The 17,782-nt window shown below is 46.6% G+C and overlaps 1 protein-coding gene across 1 annotated transcript in view; it reads right to left on the reverse strand.

The window, feature by feature from the left end:
* LOC132576570 (dynein axonemal heavy chain 6-like) overlaps positions 1 to 17,782 on the reverse strand; it is an 82,515-nt gene that overhangs the window by 46,397 nt on the left and 18,336 nt on the right. The window contains exons 4-6 of the mRNA XM_060245865.1: positions 13,012 to 13,114; positions 9,092 to 9,319; positions 8,171 to 8,368 (exon numbers count right to left, since the gene is read on the reverse strand). Coding sequence (XP_060101848.1) covers positions 8,171 to 8,368; positions 9,092 to 9,319; positions 13,012 to 13,114 — 529 coding nt within the window. The remainder of the gene's footprint in view (positions 1 to 8,170; positions 8,369 to 9,091; positions 9,320 to 13,011; positions 13,115 to 17,782) is intronic.

Raw genomic sequence — 17,782 nt, forward strand, 5'->3', positions numbered from 1 at the left:
TAGTTAGGGGATACTATTGCTGGAAGTGTAGGCTGCAGTCTGCAGTGGGGGTAACTCATACTTGAAACCCTGTTGTATTATAGACAAAACCCAAACATCAGAGGTTATTAAGTGCCATTCATGGTAAACGTAGGACAACCTGTACAAGGATGGAGGGTGGGTTTGAAGTGGTGAAGAAACCATAACTGTACCATCCTCGTATTCAGGTGAGCAAATTGAATAACCGCTGTTGTTGCTGCCATGAGACCCAGAAGACACTGTATAGACTCTTCTGTCTGTGTAGAATTGGCAAGAAAGACTGCAATTAAGTCCTTCAAAATTTGTGTTCTGTCCAGAGGGAGGTAGGCTTTGAAGGTTACTGTGTTGAGCAGTGCATCTATGAAGTGCAAAGTCTGGGTGGGTTGCAGATGATACTTCACAAGGCTGACGAAAGGCCTAGATTCTGAAACAGCTGCAAGGTTGTGGATATATCCTGAAGAAGTTGTTCCTTTGAAGTTGAAACCATCAGCCAGTCATCGATGTACAGAATATTTGAATGGATTCTTGATGCAACTTTGCTGCTACCACAGCCATACACTTGGTGAACACTCTGGGCACTGTAGAGAGCCCAAAAGGGAGTGGTCTGTATTGGTAGTGAGCAGAGCCGACTGTGAAGCGGAGGTAGTGGCAGTGTTGTGGACAAATGGTGATATGAAAGTAGGCATCCTGGAGATCCAAGGACACCAGCCACAAGTCTTTCAATAAAAGTTGCAGGATCATCTCAGGTCCACAATGGGACGTTTGCCTCTGTCTTTCTTTGGGACAATGAAGTAGCGAGAGTAAAACCCTGTCCTGAATTCTGAGGAAGGCACTGGCTCTATTGCTCCTTTGGACAACAATGAATGGACTTCTTCATCGAGAACTGGAGAGGATGGAGTTGGGAGGAAATGGGGGAGCTGAGGCAATTCTGAAAACTGAACCCCATTCTGATGATAGTGAGGATCCAGACGTCCAATGTTATGTTCTCCCATTGGTGTTGAAAGGGAAAGAGTCTGGTTTCAGGGGAGGGGGTTGGTGGATATTGAAGAAGTTCCGGATGGGCAGAGAAATCAAACAGACTGCTAGGCAGCAGGTGAAGAGCGTTTGAACTGGTTGGACTTCTGTTTAGTTGAGAAAGAAGGTCTCGATTAAGAGGAAGACATCTTGCATTTCCAGCTATCAGATGACCTGGGAGTGTATTGTTTCTCCTGGGAAGACCACTGTCTTGGCTTGTAGGATTTGTTGGAAGAGGCAGAAGCAGTGACCCCCAAGTCCGTCACTTCTGGTTTGTCTGTTAATAAGGATGTCCAGAACCTCTGACATCTGAGTAATTAACTCTAAGTATGTTTTGGCACCATCTGAGGGTGAGAGGGAGGAGTGAGATCTTGAGGTTGGTCAGGTACCAAAGAATCATCATTTTCTGAAGAGGACGAAGATGAAGATGAAGACTCCGAGTGTAGTGTATCAGTAAATAATATGCGACCGGGCGCAGGGGCAACTGGGCCGTCCCAGAAGCCCCAGCGCAGGGCGCGAATCTCCCCGCCTATCAATAGCTGTGGCGGGAAGTTCAACGGGTCAGGATTGGCCTGACAAACCCTGTAGGTTGTACCGGGGATTGTATATAAGTGGGACCCGGCCCGCGTGTTCCCTGTCTTGCAACGTGCTCCTATTAAACCATGTTGCCCTACTCTCGTCTCCGCTTCGAGTACGTTACACTGGCGACGAGGATGGGATACTAGCCTTATCGGCTACGACGGAGATCTTGGGCAACGAACGACCGGTCACGACTGCCGCCGCCACCATGGCCAACCAGGGCGGAATCACCGGCTACCTCGAGGCCTTCGACCCTGCTAATCCAGAGGGCTGGGAGTCCTACTCGGAACGGGTCGAGTTCTACCTCCGGGCCAACAAGGTCACCGACGCCGGAGCAAAGAGGGATGTTCTCCTGAGCGTATGCGGGCCTGCCACGTTTGAGATCGCAAAGGGTCTCTCGGCGCCCGCCCGCCTGGCGGAGAAATCTTACGAGGAGATCATCAGACTCCTCACGGGCCACTTCTTGCCGCAGCCCTCACGGGTGGCTCGCAGATTCCTGTTCCACAGGAGGGACCAGGCGACAGGAGAATCGGCCGCCGACTATCTGGCAGCCCTCCGCAAGATCGCCGGGAACTGAACTTCCCCCAGCTGGAAGACACCCTGGCCGACCGGTTCACGTGGGGCCTCCGTGACGAGAGGCTCCAGCAGAAGCTCTTCGCCAAAGAGGAGCTCACCCTCCAGAGCGCCTTCAGCGAAGCGGTGGCGTTCGAGAGGACCTCCAGGACCTTTCCCAAGACCTGGTCAGACGCCGTCCACCACGAGGAGCTGGACCACGACCGCATGGAGGAGAGAGAAGCCTACCAGCTGCGTCGCCCCGCCGGCCCACCCAACAGAGCGGCCCAACGCCCCCGAGCGGCCGATCGACCACCGGCGTCGGAGAGGGCTCCGACCACCAAGTGCGCCAGCTGCGGCGACGCCCACGATCGGAGAGACTGCCAGTACCGGACCTGGGACTGCCGGAGCTGCGGGAAGACCGGCCACATCGCCAGGGCTTGCCGGGCCAAGCTCAACCGCCGGAGGCCGACCACGCACCACGAGTCAGCGGAGTTCCACTCAGCAGACTCCACGTCCCTACAGGTACTGAACTTGCCCCTCGCCACCCCCGATAAAATTAAAGTGGCAGTCCTCATCGAAGGAAACCCCTGCCAAATGGAGGTGGACTCAGGTTCCTCCATTTCCCTCATAGCGGAGGAGACCCTGAGGGAACTGTGCCCCCGGCAGCGGCTGCAACTGCGGCCGGCGAACTTCATACTCCGGGACTTTCAGAAGAACCCGGTGCAAGTTGCGGGGTGGGCGCGGGTGCAAGTCGAGAGGGGGTCCTTCTACGGGCCGCTGGACATCCTGGTGGTAAAGCGCCAACTTGCCACCCTGCTAGGGCTGGATTGCTTCAAACCCTTGGGAATACGCGTGGAGGGGGTGGGGCAAACCCTAACGCCCAGCGGGTTCGGGGAGATTTGCAAAGAGTTCCCCGAAGTATTCGATGGGTCCCTGGGAAGCTACAAGGGGCCGGCCATCTCACTGCCCCTAGACCCCACGGTCAGGCCGATCCGGCTCAAGGCAAGGAGGGTTCCGTTCGCCTTGAAGCCCAAAATAGAGGCCGAACTAGACCGCCTTACAGCCCAGGGAGTCCTGGAGCCAGTGTACTACGCCCCCTGGGAGACCCCCATCGTAACCCCACTTAAGCCAAACGGGGAGGTGCGGATCTGTGCAGACTACAAATGCACGATAAACCGGGCACTGCAGGATAACCCCTACCCAGTGCCGGTGGTGAGCCACGTCCTGGCTGCCCTCGCGGGGTCTAAAATCTTCGGGAAGCTGGATCTGGCCCAGGCCTACCAACAGCTCCCGGTAGACAATAAGACGGCCGAGGCCCAGACGATAGTAACGCACAGGGGGGCCTTCCGGGTGAGGAGGCTACAGTTCGGGGTAAGCGTCGCTCCGGGGATCTTCCAGAGTATAATGGACGCTCTCCTTAAAGGGATCCCCGGAGTCCAGCCATTCTTCGATGATGTTTTAGTCGCCGCCCCGGACCCCGAAGAATTCGGCAACCGCCTAAGAGAGGTGCTCCGCCGGTTCCAGGCTGCGGGGCTCAAAGTCAAGAGGGAGAAGTGCCTGCTGGGGGTGCCGCGGGTGGAGTTCCTGGGGTTCGCAGTGGACGCAGCGGGAATCCACCCCACGGAAGAAAAGACACGGGCCATCGTGCAAGCTCCGGCCCCCACCTGCAAAGCGGAGCTACAAAGCTTCTTGGGGGTCCTTAACTTTTATCACTCTTTCCTCCCCCACAAGGCAGCCCTGGCAGAGCCCCTTCACCGCCTACTGGATAAAAAAGCCCCTTGGGTTTGGGGAAAACGACAAGCCGCCGCGTTTCAGGCGGTCAAGGACGTTCTGGTGTCCAACGCGGTGCTCCACCATTTTGACGAGGGCCTCCCCGTCATCTTGGCTTGCGATGCGTCGCCGTATGGGGTGGGAGCAGTCCTGGGGCACCAACTCCCGGACGGGAGGGAGGTGCCGGTAGCGTATTACTCCCGCACACTGACACCGGCAGAGCGCAATTACGCGCAGATAGACAAGGAGGCTCTGGCGATCGTGGCGGGGGTCCGCAAGTTCCATGAGTATCTGTATGGGCGGAGGTTCACCATAGCCACGGACCACAAGCCCCTCTTAGGTCTGCTGGCCCCAGATCGACAAACCCCCCAAATCCTGTCACAGCGCGTGTTGAGGTGGAATCAATTCCTCAACTCCTACACGTACACACTGGTACACCGGGCCGGCAAGGCCATGGGTCACGCTGACGCGCTCAGCCGCTTGCCGCTCCCAGAAATGGGTCCAGACCCCGCCCCCGCACACCAGGTCATGCTGATGGAGAGCCTCCCAGAGCCGCCCCTTCACGCAGCGGAGGTCGCCAAGGCCACCCAGAAACATAAGACACTTGCACGGGTGCTCGACTGGGTGGTGAGGGGGTGGCCAGAGGGGAACATGGGGGAAGATTTCAAACCCTATAAGGTCAGGAGGGAGGAACTAGCGGCCCACAAGGGGTGCCTACTATGGGGTAGTAGGGTGGTGATTCCGCCCCCGCTGCAAAGACGCGTTCTAGAATCCCTCCATGAGACCCACCCTGGCATAGTGCATATGAAGGCCCTAGCTAGAAGCTACGTCTGGTGGCCGGGAATGGACGGGGAAATAGAGAGTTGGGTCCGCAGGTGCCAGACGTGCCAGGAGTCGCGGCCCGAGCCTCCCAGCGCCCCCGCCACTAGGTGGGAGTCCACCAGGAAACCATGGTCGAGACTCCACCTCGACTTCGCGGGGCCATTCCAGGGGCAGATCTTCATGATAATTGTGGACGCCTACACCAAATGGCTCGAGGTCATCCCCGTGGGGTCCACCTCGTCCGCAGCCGCAATCCGAGCATTACGCAGGGTCTTAAGCACACACGGTATCCCGGACACCATAGTCTCGGACAATGGGACCGCTTTCACGTCCGCAGACTTCCAGGCGTTCCTCCAGCGATACCTTATTAGGCACATAAGGTCGGCCCCCTTCCACCCAGCCACCAACGGTCAGGCAGAGCGGATGGTCCGCACCACCAAGGAAGCCCTGGGCCGTATTGTACAGGGAGACTGGGACCACCGATTAGCGGCATTCCTATTCGACAATAGGATCACCCCCAACCCGGTCACCAGGGTTAGCCCGGCCGAGCTCCTCATGGGACGAAAGCTCATAACCCGGCTGGACAGACTACACCCTGACCGGGCGTCAGACACCCGCGAGAGCCCCGAGGTCCGGGACGCAGTCAGGGGTTTCTTCGCGGGCGACCCGGTTTACGCCCGGAACTACACAAGGGGGCCCAATTGGGTGACGGGCCGAGTGCTACGAGTCACCGGGTCCCGCCACTATGACATATCAACTGAGGGGGGCCAGGTACTACGGCGGCACATAGACCAATTGAGGCGCCGCACGCTACCAGAGGAACTGGCGGACACAGAAGAGGCAAGCGCCGGGGAGGAGCTCGCCGGGGACCGACCGGAGGACGCGGCCCCATCACCCCTAACACCGGCCCAGGTAGCACCGGAACCGCCAGAGCCCGAAGGTGCCGAAGAACCAGTCCGGCCGCCACCGGCCGCACCAGGGGCCCCCGCAGCATCATATGCGGTGGCGGCGCCTCCCCCACAGGACCTCCTCAGATGATCCACCAGAGAGCGCCGACCTCCCGCATATCTGCAAGACTATGTTCATTAACCAGGGGGGGAGGGGTGTAGTGTATCAGTAAATAATATGCGACCGGGTGCAGGGGCAACTGGGCCGTCCCAGAAGCCCCAGCGCAGGGCGCGAATCTCCCCGCCTATCAATAGCTGTGGCGGGAAGTTCAACGGGTCAGGATTGGCCTGACAAACCCTGTAGGTTGTACCGGGGATTGTATATAAGTGGGACCCGGCCCGCGTGTTCCCTGTCTTGCAACGTGCTCCTATTAAACCATGTTGCCCTACTCTTGTCACCGCTTCGAGTACGTTACACCGAGTGAGATGGAACAGGATCCTTCTGGAGAAGATCATCAGGCATGGAAATTGGAGGGTCATGCACAACTGGAGCAGGTGATTGAGAAGGCACCCCTGCAACTGCAGAAGCCTTGGAAGTTGCAATACGAAACGCCAGCTTCAAAGGAAGAGTTGATTGAGTATTTGAGGTAGCAGCTTGGAGTAAATGGAGTTTCTCACAGACACTGGCATCAAAGCAATGAGCACAGTGCTGGTCATCATGAAATGGTGATGGTGATACCAGTGCTCGTAAGACCTAGGGAAAGATGATCTAGATGGTGTTGAAGAGTGGCGTTGATGCCCAGAAGAACAGTATCGTGATGTTGAACAAGACTGGGAATGGCGGTGATTTCTGCAAGAAGATCTCGAAGTTGAGCAACAAGATGTCAAGGCGAAGACCAACTTTGATGACGTGACCTCAAATAGGATGCATGGTGAGATCTAGACCTTGAGTAGAATTGGCCATGAGAGTCTTGGTGTGAATGACACTGTACATGGGGACAGTGCGGAGACTGACGCTGTAACGGAAGAGAGAATTTCTCAGAACCAAGCTGAACGATCTATGGCAGAAATAAGCTGAGTGTCGATTTGGTGTAAGTGGGTAGCAATAAGCTGAGTGTCGATTTGGTGTAAGTGGGTAGCAGTCAAGGTAGAGTCAAAAACTTTGTTTAGCGAGGCTGCAGCTGACATCAATGCATCTGTTTCAAAGGCATCAGTATCAGGGATCACAATTACTGCAGAGGCAGCGAAATCCAGCAGAGCCGTTCTGATAGCAGAAGCATCAGTTGGAATGTCTTGTTGCGTAGTCACTGGGGCCGAAGTCAAGGCACTAGGAGTTGAAAACTGTAGAAGCCAAGGCTATGGTTGCAAAGTTGAAGGCTGGGTATCGACTGTTGATGAGGCAGTCTTGGCTGTTTCAGATGCCTTCGTGGTGTCTTTCGGAGTCATAGCTCTATTTCTTGGACTTGTGCTTCTTTTAATGAGAAGCTGCCAAGGAAGCCGAATCTCTCCACTCTTTTTGGGGGGAAGGTGGTGATTTTTTTTAAGTGTCGGAGTGGGGCATGAGAGATGCTTCTAACAGGTAAATACGGAGTCTCGTGGCTCTATTTTTATGCGTCTTCTTCCCAAAGCCCTTACAATGGACACAACTGTCGACCTTGTGTCCTTCTCCCAAGCACAACAAACAATAAGAGTGTCTGTCTTTTGAAGGGAGCTTGGCCCAACACTTAAGGCACCTTTTAAAAAAGATGATGGTCCCTTTCTTGTCTGCCAGGATCAGGAGGGGAGAAGAAAATACAAAGAACACTCATGAAGGGTCTTCTGTTTTTTAATTTTTCAGGAATAAAGATGATGAAGTAGACAAAGATTAAGAAGAAAAAGACATTGAAGATGGTGAAGAAAATGCTGAGGAGAGGAGCAAGGTGCAGCAAGGTCTGGCAAAAAAAGAAACTGAGTGGGAGATGGAGCTTCTCCTCAGCTCTTGGTATGCACACTGTGTGCCTGCTCCCCAGAGCGGAGAAAAAGCTATGCTGCTATTGGAGTTCTCTGAGGACGGCTTTGTGAAGGGCCCGAACCCCAAGTGTGGGGACTGCACAGGGACCACAAAGAAGATCTTGAGAACATATACTAAACAGAAGGAGGATTTTTGGTCCTGTTATGGATCCTTTTGAGGCTGTTGTTGGGAAAAAGACCTAGACCTTTGGAAGTAATTTTCTGTCTGACAAATGTTAAGGTAGACATCAATATTATTGCTTATAAATATCTTCAAGGGAAACACTGGTGTCAAATGACATTGACATAGTTGCCCTTGAGATAAAATATGCCAATCTTATGTCTTGCTAGGGAGGTGGTTTGGCTTCCAGTCCACTGAAAAGTTGACTGATTTATCTATGCTGGAAGTACCTGAACATTTTAAAATCTTCTGTGCAAGTGAATCAACTAGACAGTGAATAAGGCCCAGACAAGCCTATATATAATAAGAATGTAGGTGGCGTTGGAAAATATTAAACAAATAAAACCCTTCTTACACAGTCTATAGTATAAACAAAATTCTCTTCCAACAAAGAAGGATTACAAAAATTTTTCAGAGTGCTAAGCAAGCATCGACGGTCCCAGTCATCAGTTATACGGCCTCCATACACTACTTCTCCAGTAAAGTAATGGAGTGCTGCCCAAGGAACATCTTCTTGCTTGTCAAGAAGTATCTCCAGCATCTGGATAGAAACCTTGGGAAGAAAACGTTAAAATTGGGAAAGGTGTTTACAACTTCAACATTAATCCTATACTTATTTCTTGTCCTTATAGTTTTTTTAAACATTAAACCTACATGCAAATGTCTGCATGTTCTGTCTGCAAATGTTCCATTCACTAATGTTGCCACCAGTTTTGCATCCCTTACTTTTTTTTACAGTAGTAGGATCCAAAATAACTTTAAACCCATACCAGTCCTCACCAGGTTCCATCTAGACTTACAGGTTTAGATTCTACTCACTGTCTCTTCCAAACCTCACACCAACCAAATTCAAACTCCAAATGCATGAATTTCCCTCACAGTCCCAAGCTACCATGCCCCCCCCCCCCAATCCTGACACAGGTTACACATACATACTAAAGCAGCTGCTTCATCTTCCCCAGCCATAGTAGCTAGATTGTATTGACACCCATGCATTGCATAGGCAGAGAATGGTTTCCTTATCTGTGATATTGTAGGACTCTTCATACCACTGCTATTGAAGTCCCAGCCCCTTATGTTGTGTAACCTTGTTTAAGAGTGTTGTAGTGGTTATAGCGTTGGGCTAGGATCTGAGAGACCCCACTCTACCATGGAAGCTTGCCATGGAGAGGATAAAAATGATATAAGCCACTTTGGGTTCCTATTAGGGAGAAAGTGGAGTATCAACGAGTTAAACAAACAAATAAATACAATTTAAATTGCCATCTTTTCTTACCTCCAGATCTGAAAAACTAAACTCATATGGAATATTCCAGCCCAAGGCTCCATATTTCTTTCTTTCATGGATGATAGCATTGAAAAAACACAGACTAAACAATAGCCTTTTCCATGATGGCCCACAGGTAGATTTGTTGAATATAACTTCTGTTACCTCTCCAGTACCACTTATCCCAAATGTTTGGAGTAATTTTCCCTTCAGTCCTTGTGGGGATTCAATTACTATCTTTAAATAATAAGCAGAAGGTATATTAATATAGCATATAAGCAAGCAAGATAAATATCACTTTTACTAGAAATGTAATAATGAGAACACTTTCCCGAGAATAAGTCCCATCAAATAGACCAGAGTAAGATTCTAAATACACCTGTAACAGTGCAGTCCTAAGCAGAGTTACATTACCTTTTAAGGCCTTAAACAGACATAAAGTGCAATTCTGTTTAGGATTGCACAGTCAATCACCTATAAGTTGACTTTCATTACATGGAAGTTCCTGAAACTGGTGTGACTTACTTCTGCTTGGACCTAATACAGAGGAAGTCAATATTCTCCACTGAAATCAATGGAATTTAAGGATATAACTGGGTATGTTACTTATTTATTTAAAACATTTTTACAATGTCCTTTTCATAACTACAAAACAAAATTATGTAATCCACACTGCTCATGGCAGTTACTTTTTTTCCTGAATCCATTTGTCTGAATTCTGTACCACAACAAGATTTCACCAATTTTTTTTTGCCTCTGCAACATTTCTAAATGTCAACTGAGCAGTGATCCACAAATGTCAGTACTTGCTCTCACTCACAATGACAGGTTACTCATTAGCAAAGGGTACTAGAAGAAAAGTTTCTTAAATTTTTCTAGACTCTTTCGAAATTATTCTGAGAATAGTGGCAGTGGACATGCTATTCATCATGAGCATTATCAAGTAGGAGTGCTTGATAGTCACACCATATTTCATTTATACTGATCTACTAAAGCAGTGCTGATCCTTCTTTTAGAAACTAGTTCTCATCTATTGTTTGAAATAGCATAGAAACCTTAAAAGCCAATTTGACCAAAGGCCGCAACAGGACAGAAAAAAAGAGCAGGTGTAATGTGGACAATGATGCCATACAATTTTGAATGAAACACCTTAGCTGTTTTGAAATAGCAACATAAATAAGCTAGTAGTTTTTTCCTAAATTCTGAAAAGTGAATTGATACAGACATTCCAAAATAACAGAAATGTAGAACTGAACATTTGAAAAAATGTATAACATCCCCTCCAAAAGTAGATAATGAACTATGATGACCTAGCTCCATTCTAGGGGTCCCAATCCTCCCGCTCTAGCGGGAGACCCCAGGTTTTCCAGCCTCTTCCCCCGCTCCCCCCAAAAACAGAAGCGGGGGAAGAAACTGCGCGAAGGAGCGCGGCGAGCTGCCCCTTCTCCGCTTCTGGGATGGGGTGGGGAGGGGGCGGCGGCGCAGTGGCATCGCCCACTCCGCCTCTGAGGTGGAGTGGGGGGGGCGGGCCAGGAGCGTGGCGGGGTGGTGGTGGCAGAGAGAGTGTGCCTCTCTAGGCTGCGCTGGGACGTGCCTCCTCCTCTTCCTACTTGGGCAACCCAAGTCAGATGCCTTAGCTGCCCGCCCGCCACCTTCTGGCGCGGCCTCCTGGGAGGGGGGGGAGGAAAAGCAAGAGGGCCGCTCCAGGCTGCGCGCGGAAGTGCCTCCCCTTCCTGCTCGGTCTCCGGGGCAACGCCAAGCAGAGGCTCGCTCGCCCGCCACCTGGCAGCTGCTGGCTTGGCCTCCTGGGGGGTGGGAGCGTGGGTCCCAGGGAGGGTGGGTGGGGGTGGCTCCTTGCCTGCCCCCTGGGTCCACTTGGGGTGAGGGGGGAGTCGCTGGTGGGCGGGCTGCTGCCATGGCTGGTCCTGCCGCCGCCATCTGGATCGGGGACCAGCTCATCTTGGAGGAAGACTATGACATCCCCAGCGAGCAAGGTATCCCCTCCTCGCCCTGCCCGGGGGGGTAGGGGTCGCCCGAGGGGGGTCTGGGCCCTCCTCCTCCTCCTCCCATTGTAGGGTTGCCAATCCCCAGGTGGGGGCAGGGGATCCCCTGGTTTGGAGGCCCTCCCCCCACTTCAGGGTCATCAGAAAGCGGGGGGGAGGGGAGGGGAATGTCTGCTGGGAACTTTATTATTCCCTATGGAGATGTATTCCCATAGGAAATAATGGAGAATTCATCCGCGGGTATCTGGGGCTCTGGGGGGGGGGCTGTTTTTTGAGGTAGAGGCACCAAATGTTCAGTATAGCATCTAGTGCCTCTCCCCAAAATACCCCCCAAGTTTCAAAAAGATTGGACTAGGGGATCCAATTCTATGAGCCCCAAAAGAAGGTGACCCATCCTTCATTATTTCCTATGGGAGGAAGGCATTGAAAAGGTGTGTGGTCCCTTTAAATGTGAGGGCCAGAACTCCCTTTGGAGTTCATGATGCTTGTCACAGCCTTGATCTTGGCTCCGCCCCAGTGTCTCCTGGCTCCACCCCCAAAGTCTCCTGGCTCCACCCCCAAAGTCCCCAGATATTTCTTAAATTGGACTTGGCAACCCTACTCCATTCCCTCAGTCAGTTGCAGGGGTTTCCATTTTTTTGTCTTTTGTGACTGAGCAGCCCCTTTTTCTATTCTCATCTGAAGAGATATGGCTGTCCCACCCTTTTACTTATTGTATTTTGATGCTGGCTCAAGCCCAGGAACTTGAGGAAAATACAGGATTACCCTCTTAACTTAAACTTCTGAAAACGACATACAACAGGCTTTGGAAAACTAAAAAATAAACTATTTTATTCAATGTAGAGGGGGAAAGGTCAGGTGAAATGTCTGAGATGAATCAAATATAACTCTGAGGTAATTTATTATAATCACAAATGCCAGCTCATATTTTCCAGCAAATGAAAGTTTTAACTTTTTACAAGGTTTTAGAATCTCTGATCAATTTCGCACTAGACCTTTAATCCTGGTTTAGCCGTGTCCCCAAGCTAACATTCTACACTAGAATCAGAGAATCGGATAAACCAACTCTGTGACTTTGTGATTCTATGATTTTAGTGTAGAATGTCAGTTTAGGGACAGGGCTAAACCAGGATTAAAGCCCTAGTGCGAAATTGGTCTCTGAGTAAAGAGAGGCTTTATTTTCAGTGTCCACTAAACACTCTAGTATAAATTCTTGAGTTTAACTGACTCTTCAGATTTCAGAAGGCAAGGATACACTACCAAGTACCCAAATTCCTTCTCTAAACAAACCAGGGATCATTCTTCTCTTTGAGCTATCTCCCTTTACAACTGGGTAGTGAATTACTTATCTAAACTTTAAGATCTATTACTTTTTCTGGCCTGAAAAAGGTGGGGGGTCTTCCATGATCCTCCCACTCCTCCTTGCCAACCTTCCCACTCCTTAGTTGGCACTAAACTGAATTCTCTCCAGCAGTCAGTCTCCAACTCTTTCTTCTCAATTCCATTTGAGTTGTCTGTCACTCAAAGGATCTCTGGCTCTGTGAAGCATTAATCCTTCACAGTCCATCAGACTGTGTTACATTCACAATACACAGACAGAAGTTACATAGCACTTATGACCTTCTAAAACACAGTCCATCACATGAACTTTTATGGTTTTTTCAAGAAGAAAGATAGGTTAATCCATATTTTAGGGGCAAAATATGTTGAGGCCAAAGAGCTTATATACTGCAAAGCATTTGTCTAAAATATGATCTTTATTTATAGAGAAACGTTCTCATTTTAGAATTAACTTGAGGCACATAATCTTATATGAGGATGGGCCCTTCACAATAATTAGCTAAGAAAAACTAGTGAAAGCAAAAATATTCAGTTTGGTAGACAAAACAGTAACTATTCTGTTGTAGGAACTATTTCACATCTTACCTTAATGCCTTTCCGCAAGATAGGCTCAGGAAAAGAACGATCTGGCACTGAACTTAACCATAATCTAAACTGAGGGCTTATGTTTGTATTTGCTTGGGTAAACCTGTGAATAGAAACAGTTTAGGAACACAACTGCTTTGCAACAGATTGTAAAGCTGCTGTGAATAAAGTTCTATGCCATTTAACTGACAATGTTATCTGTTACACAAAAGAGCGATTTTCTTTAGTTATAAGGGCAATAACTGTCCCACTCCCATATGATCATCTCCTAAATGACTACTCATCTTCAGCCCAATGATATCAGGCTTCTGCTGGATCAAGAGATCTTAGAACACATTTGTCTCTTTCAGGGCTTTTTCTGAGCAACCTGAGAAAAGAAGATTCTCATGTAGTTGTGCCTACTGGATTCCCACATCTGCCTTCCACACACTCACCATTTTGAATGATTTTAAGGCTTCTCCTTGCCTAACTCCTAAGGATACTCAGGGGCAGTGTTCCCTCTAAACTGAGTTAGTGTGAGCTAGCTCACAGTTTTTTTAGCCTCCAGCTCACACATTTTTGTCTTAGCTCAGGAAAAATGATCCCAGAGCAAACTAATTTATGCAGTAGCTCACAACTTTAATGCCAGTAGCTCACAAAGTAGAATTTTTGCTCATAAGACTCCACAGCATAGAGGGAGTATTGCTCAGGGATAGTATTACCTGCTGGGATGCTAGAATATTTTCTGTGCCTCAAAAACAAGATCCAAGCACTCCAATGAAAGACAGCATATCGCAGCAGATCAAAACCCAGGATTCCAAAACACTGATTTGCATCAAAGACATATATTCAAAGGCAAAACTTATACAGCCTTTGAGGAATTATCTGGACAGAAATTGTTAGCAATAGCAGCATGTACAAAATTATAGAAGGTAGTGAAAAAATACATAGTTCTGAATGTTTGTTAAGAATAATTTAGGATGCAATTTAAAGATTAAAATGTTGTGAAAGATATAAGGTTTTTTGAGTAATATTAACCAGAAAGTTTTAAGGTTATTAAGCAATACTAGTAATGTTTTTGAGTTTTATTATATAGAAATGCCTTCCCACAATAGCCTCTCTAACAGGAGGGAGGGTTCTGCCCCCCCCCCCCCAATTCTCTTGGCTCCAGAATGAGAGGCAGCTGGGGCTTCTCATAGAGAAGCAGACCAGTGCCTCTGTTCTGGGCCGAGAAGGTGACCTAAACACCTGCTGTCTACATCTTCTAGGCAAGGAGATGGCCAAGGCATGCTCTGGAAATTCTGAGGGGATTTACTTTGGCTGACGAGGAATCCCAGTGGGGTTTCTTTTTGGCTTTGAAGAGTCCCCAGAGAAGAATTGCATAACAATGTCTACAGAGGGTATCTGGAGTTGTTCATTCGACTTAAATTCACCATGATCCAAAGCTTCTTTGGGACTAATTAATATCTGATTGGGAAGAGAACTGTGCTTGAAAGGATCATAACTTTTAAAGGTAAAGATTTTTATCTATCACTCCGGGACTAAAATAAGATTTATTTGGAGAAAAAACAAAGGTCTGGATATATCTATATTACGTTAAAGCAAAGAAGAAGAAGGAGGGGGTAAATTTGGACTAAGAAACTAAGAGAACGTTAAAATAGAAGAAAAACAAAAGTTGTTTTGCATACTTGTGGTCAGACAACCCCTTCAGAAACGAAACAGATCTGCAGATCAACAGGACGTCACAGGAAGTGCCGTCATAGAAGTATCATGAGACTTCTTAACCATAGAAAATGAGGCTTCTTGGCAAGAAAGGAAGGAAGTGGTCATTAAGAGAAGGGTAAATTCTTGGCCTTCTGGCCTTCTCTAGGACTACAATCATAGAGAAATATCAGTGGCCATTGAAAGAAGGTCAAAAGTTTTAAAAAAAATAAAAATACAATGGGACATTAAAAGTTAGTAGAGCTGGCAAATATTTCAGTTAGAGGATTGGATTTATTGGATCATATGATTGGAACTAAGTTTGGAGCATTCTAAAAGTAAAGAAAAAAAGGGGGGCAGAAAAGCCTCGGATGCCATTTTGAAGGAAATTAAATTAAAAAAAAATAATATCTTGACTCTGGGGCTTCTGGGAATGATGATTTTGGGCTCATCTGAAAGGGCATGTCCCAATCTATAAGACTGTACCATTGAAAAGTGAATTGGTGAGGTTAACCTTAAATCCTATATTTACAATGGGAAGGCAGTGATGTCTACCCACAAGTCAGAAGCAAAGCAGATTGTGATGAGAGCTAAGACGTTGGAAGAAGTAAAGAGGTCAAAAACACAAGAGCAAATGGATGCCATGGAGGCAAGACTGGTTAAAGTGATAAAAGAATCTATAACTGAATGTAAGAAGGAATTAAAAAAAGATATAGAAGTTCTCTGTAAAGACTTCCAAGCAGTGTTAAAACAAATGCAGGAAGTTGAAGAAAAAGTAAAAGACCATGATGTTAAAATTAATACAGTGGATTCCACAATTAAAAAAAAATGCAGGAGAAAGCAGTACTACAAGATTGCAAGTTAATGGAACAATCAGATACGTTTGAGAGGGGTGCCTGAGTCTGATGAGACTGATTTAAGGACATATATAATAAAAATCATTGCTGTATTCTTGGGAGATGACCCTGATGAAACCAGATTTTTTATGACTACATTTACAGGGTCAACTCAGACTATGCAAGGAGAAATAAACTACCAAGGGATGTGGTAGTGAGATTTGTGACAAGAGACTTGGTGGGTAGGATCTTAAGCAAACAGTTTGAGCACAAACTGGAGGTGGATGGTAGTAGTGTAAGAATTATGAAAGAATTGCCAAGGAAAGTTATAAATTACAGAAGATTGTATAAAAAACTGACTGACAAGCTGAGAGAAAGTGAAACAAGATACAGATGGATACTTCCAGAGGGCCTGGGTTTTGAATACAAAGGGAAGAGATTTATCATCACAACCACTCAAAACACGACAAAGTTTTTGGAGGAGCATAAAGAATTTGGGAGTACAGACTAAAAACAGAAAACCATGATGGATTACAAATTAATATCTTGGAATGTAAATGGACTTAATTCACCACAAAAAAGAAGGGCAACTTTTCATTGGATTGGGAAGCAAAAATGTAATATAATTTGTCTACAAGAAGTACATATTAAACAAATGGATTACAAATTTTTATGGAATAAGCAACTTGGTGTGGAATTTTGTTCATTGGCTAAAGAGAAAAAAAGAGGTGTGGTTTTTTATGTGAAGCAAGAACTAGACCCAAAGTTGATTTTTAAAGATGATGATGGTAGATTTATTGCGGTGGAAGTGACATTGAATCATAAAAAAACTTAGTTATTGGGACTGTATGCCCCAAATGGAGCAAAAGACTCTTTTTTAAAGGATATTAAGCAACATTTAGATCAAGTGATTTATGAGCAAATTATGCTAATAGGAGATTTTAATGGAATGGTTAAAAATATTTTGGATAGATTGGGGGGGAAAAACAATGAAGGAAAACTACCAAAGTCATTTTTTGAACTAGTTAAACAAGAGAGTTTGGTGGATATATGGAGAGAATTTAACCCTAAAGTACAGGACTACACTTTCTTTTCAGCAAGACATAATTCTTTCTCAAGGATTAATATGTCATGGATTACAAAAAATCTGGGATTTACAACAAAAAAAACAGAGATTCTTCCTAAAGTAAGTGCTGACCATAATCCATTAATATGGTTTCCAAAACCCATAGAAAATACTTTGAGGTGGCAGATAAATGAAGACTTGCTGCAGAATAAGATGGTAGTAGAATCTCTAGAAAAGGAGACCAAATCCTTTTTTCAAATAAATGAAAATGAGGACATTCAATTGCAAACAGTGTGGAATGCGTATAAAGCGGTAATGAGGGGCATCCTAATTACATTGAACAATAAAGTTAAAAAAGCCAAGGATAAACAAATGAGAGACTTGCAAAATGAGATCAGAAAGAAAGAGGAGCTCAAAAAGAAGCCTGGGAAAAAGAAAATTATAAGGGAGATTACAATATTACAAAGTCAATTGAGACATTTGTTAAACAAAGAAGTGGAATGGAATTTAAAAAGACTTCAACAAAAATCTTTTGAAGGAGCAAATAAACCTGGAAAATATCTAGCCTGGCAAATGAAAAGAAAAGGGGAAAATAAAATTATTAATAAAATCATTTTGGGAGATAAGGAAATTGTTGACCAGGAAGGAATAAAAAGAGAATTTTATAAATATTATGCCAAGCTGTTTAAAAGTCAAATGGTGGATAAGGAAAAAATTGATGCATATTTACATATTTTTTCGGTGGCAGCACCAGAAATGTGAAATGCTCTCCCAGAAGCCATAAGGGCCCTGCAAGATCTCTCTACTTTCCGCAGGGTCTGCAAAACTAAACTGTTCCAACAGGCCTTTAAAATTTATCAGGGAGAGGACTGCTGTCCCACATCATTATAGAGCTACGATACTACATGATCACCATCAGAAAAGAAGAACTCACTTATATTGACGTGGTACAGCACCACATAATGGTTTTAAAATTGTAACTGTATTTTATTGGTTTTTAAATTGTAAATATAAATGCTGTTAGCCACCCTGAGTCCGCTTGCAGAGAGGGCGAGATAGAAATTTAAGATAAATAAATAAAGTAAAATGCAGATGAATGTTATAGTAGATTGATGGAAGAAGGTGGTTAATAATTTGTGTTAATGTTTGCTGTAGAATTTAATTCAATAAAAAATTCAGTTGTTTCCCT

Source organism: Heteronotia binoei, chromosome 1, assembly GCF_032191835.1.
Source record: "Heteronotia binoei isolate CCM8104 ecotype False Entrance Well chromosome 1, APGP_CSIRO_Hbin_v1, whole genome shotgun sequence".
NCBI classification, from domain to species: Eukaryota; Metazoa; Chordata; class Lepidosauria; order Squamata; family Gekkonidae; genus Heteronotia; species Heteronotia binoei.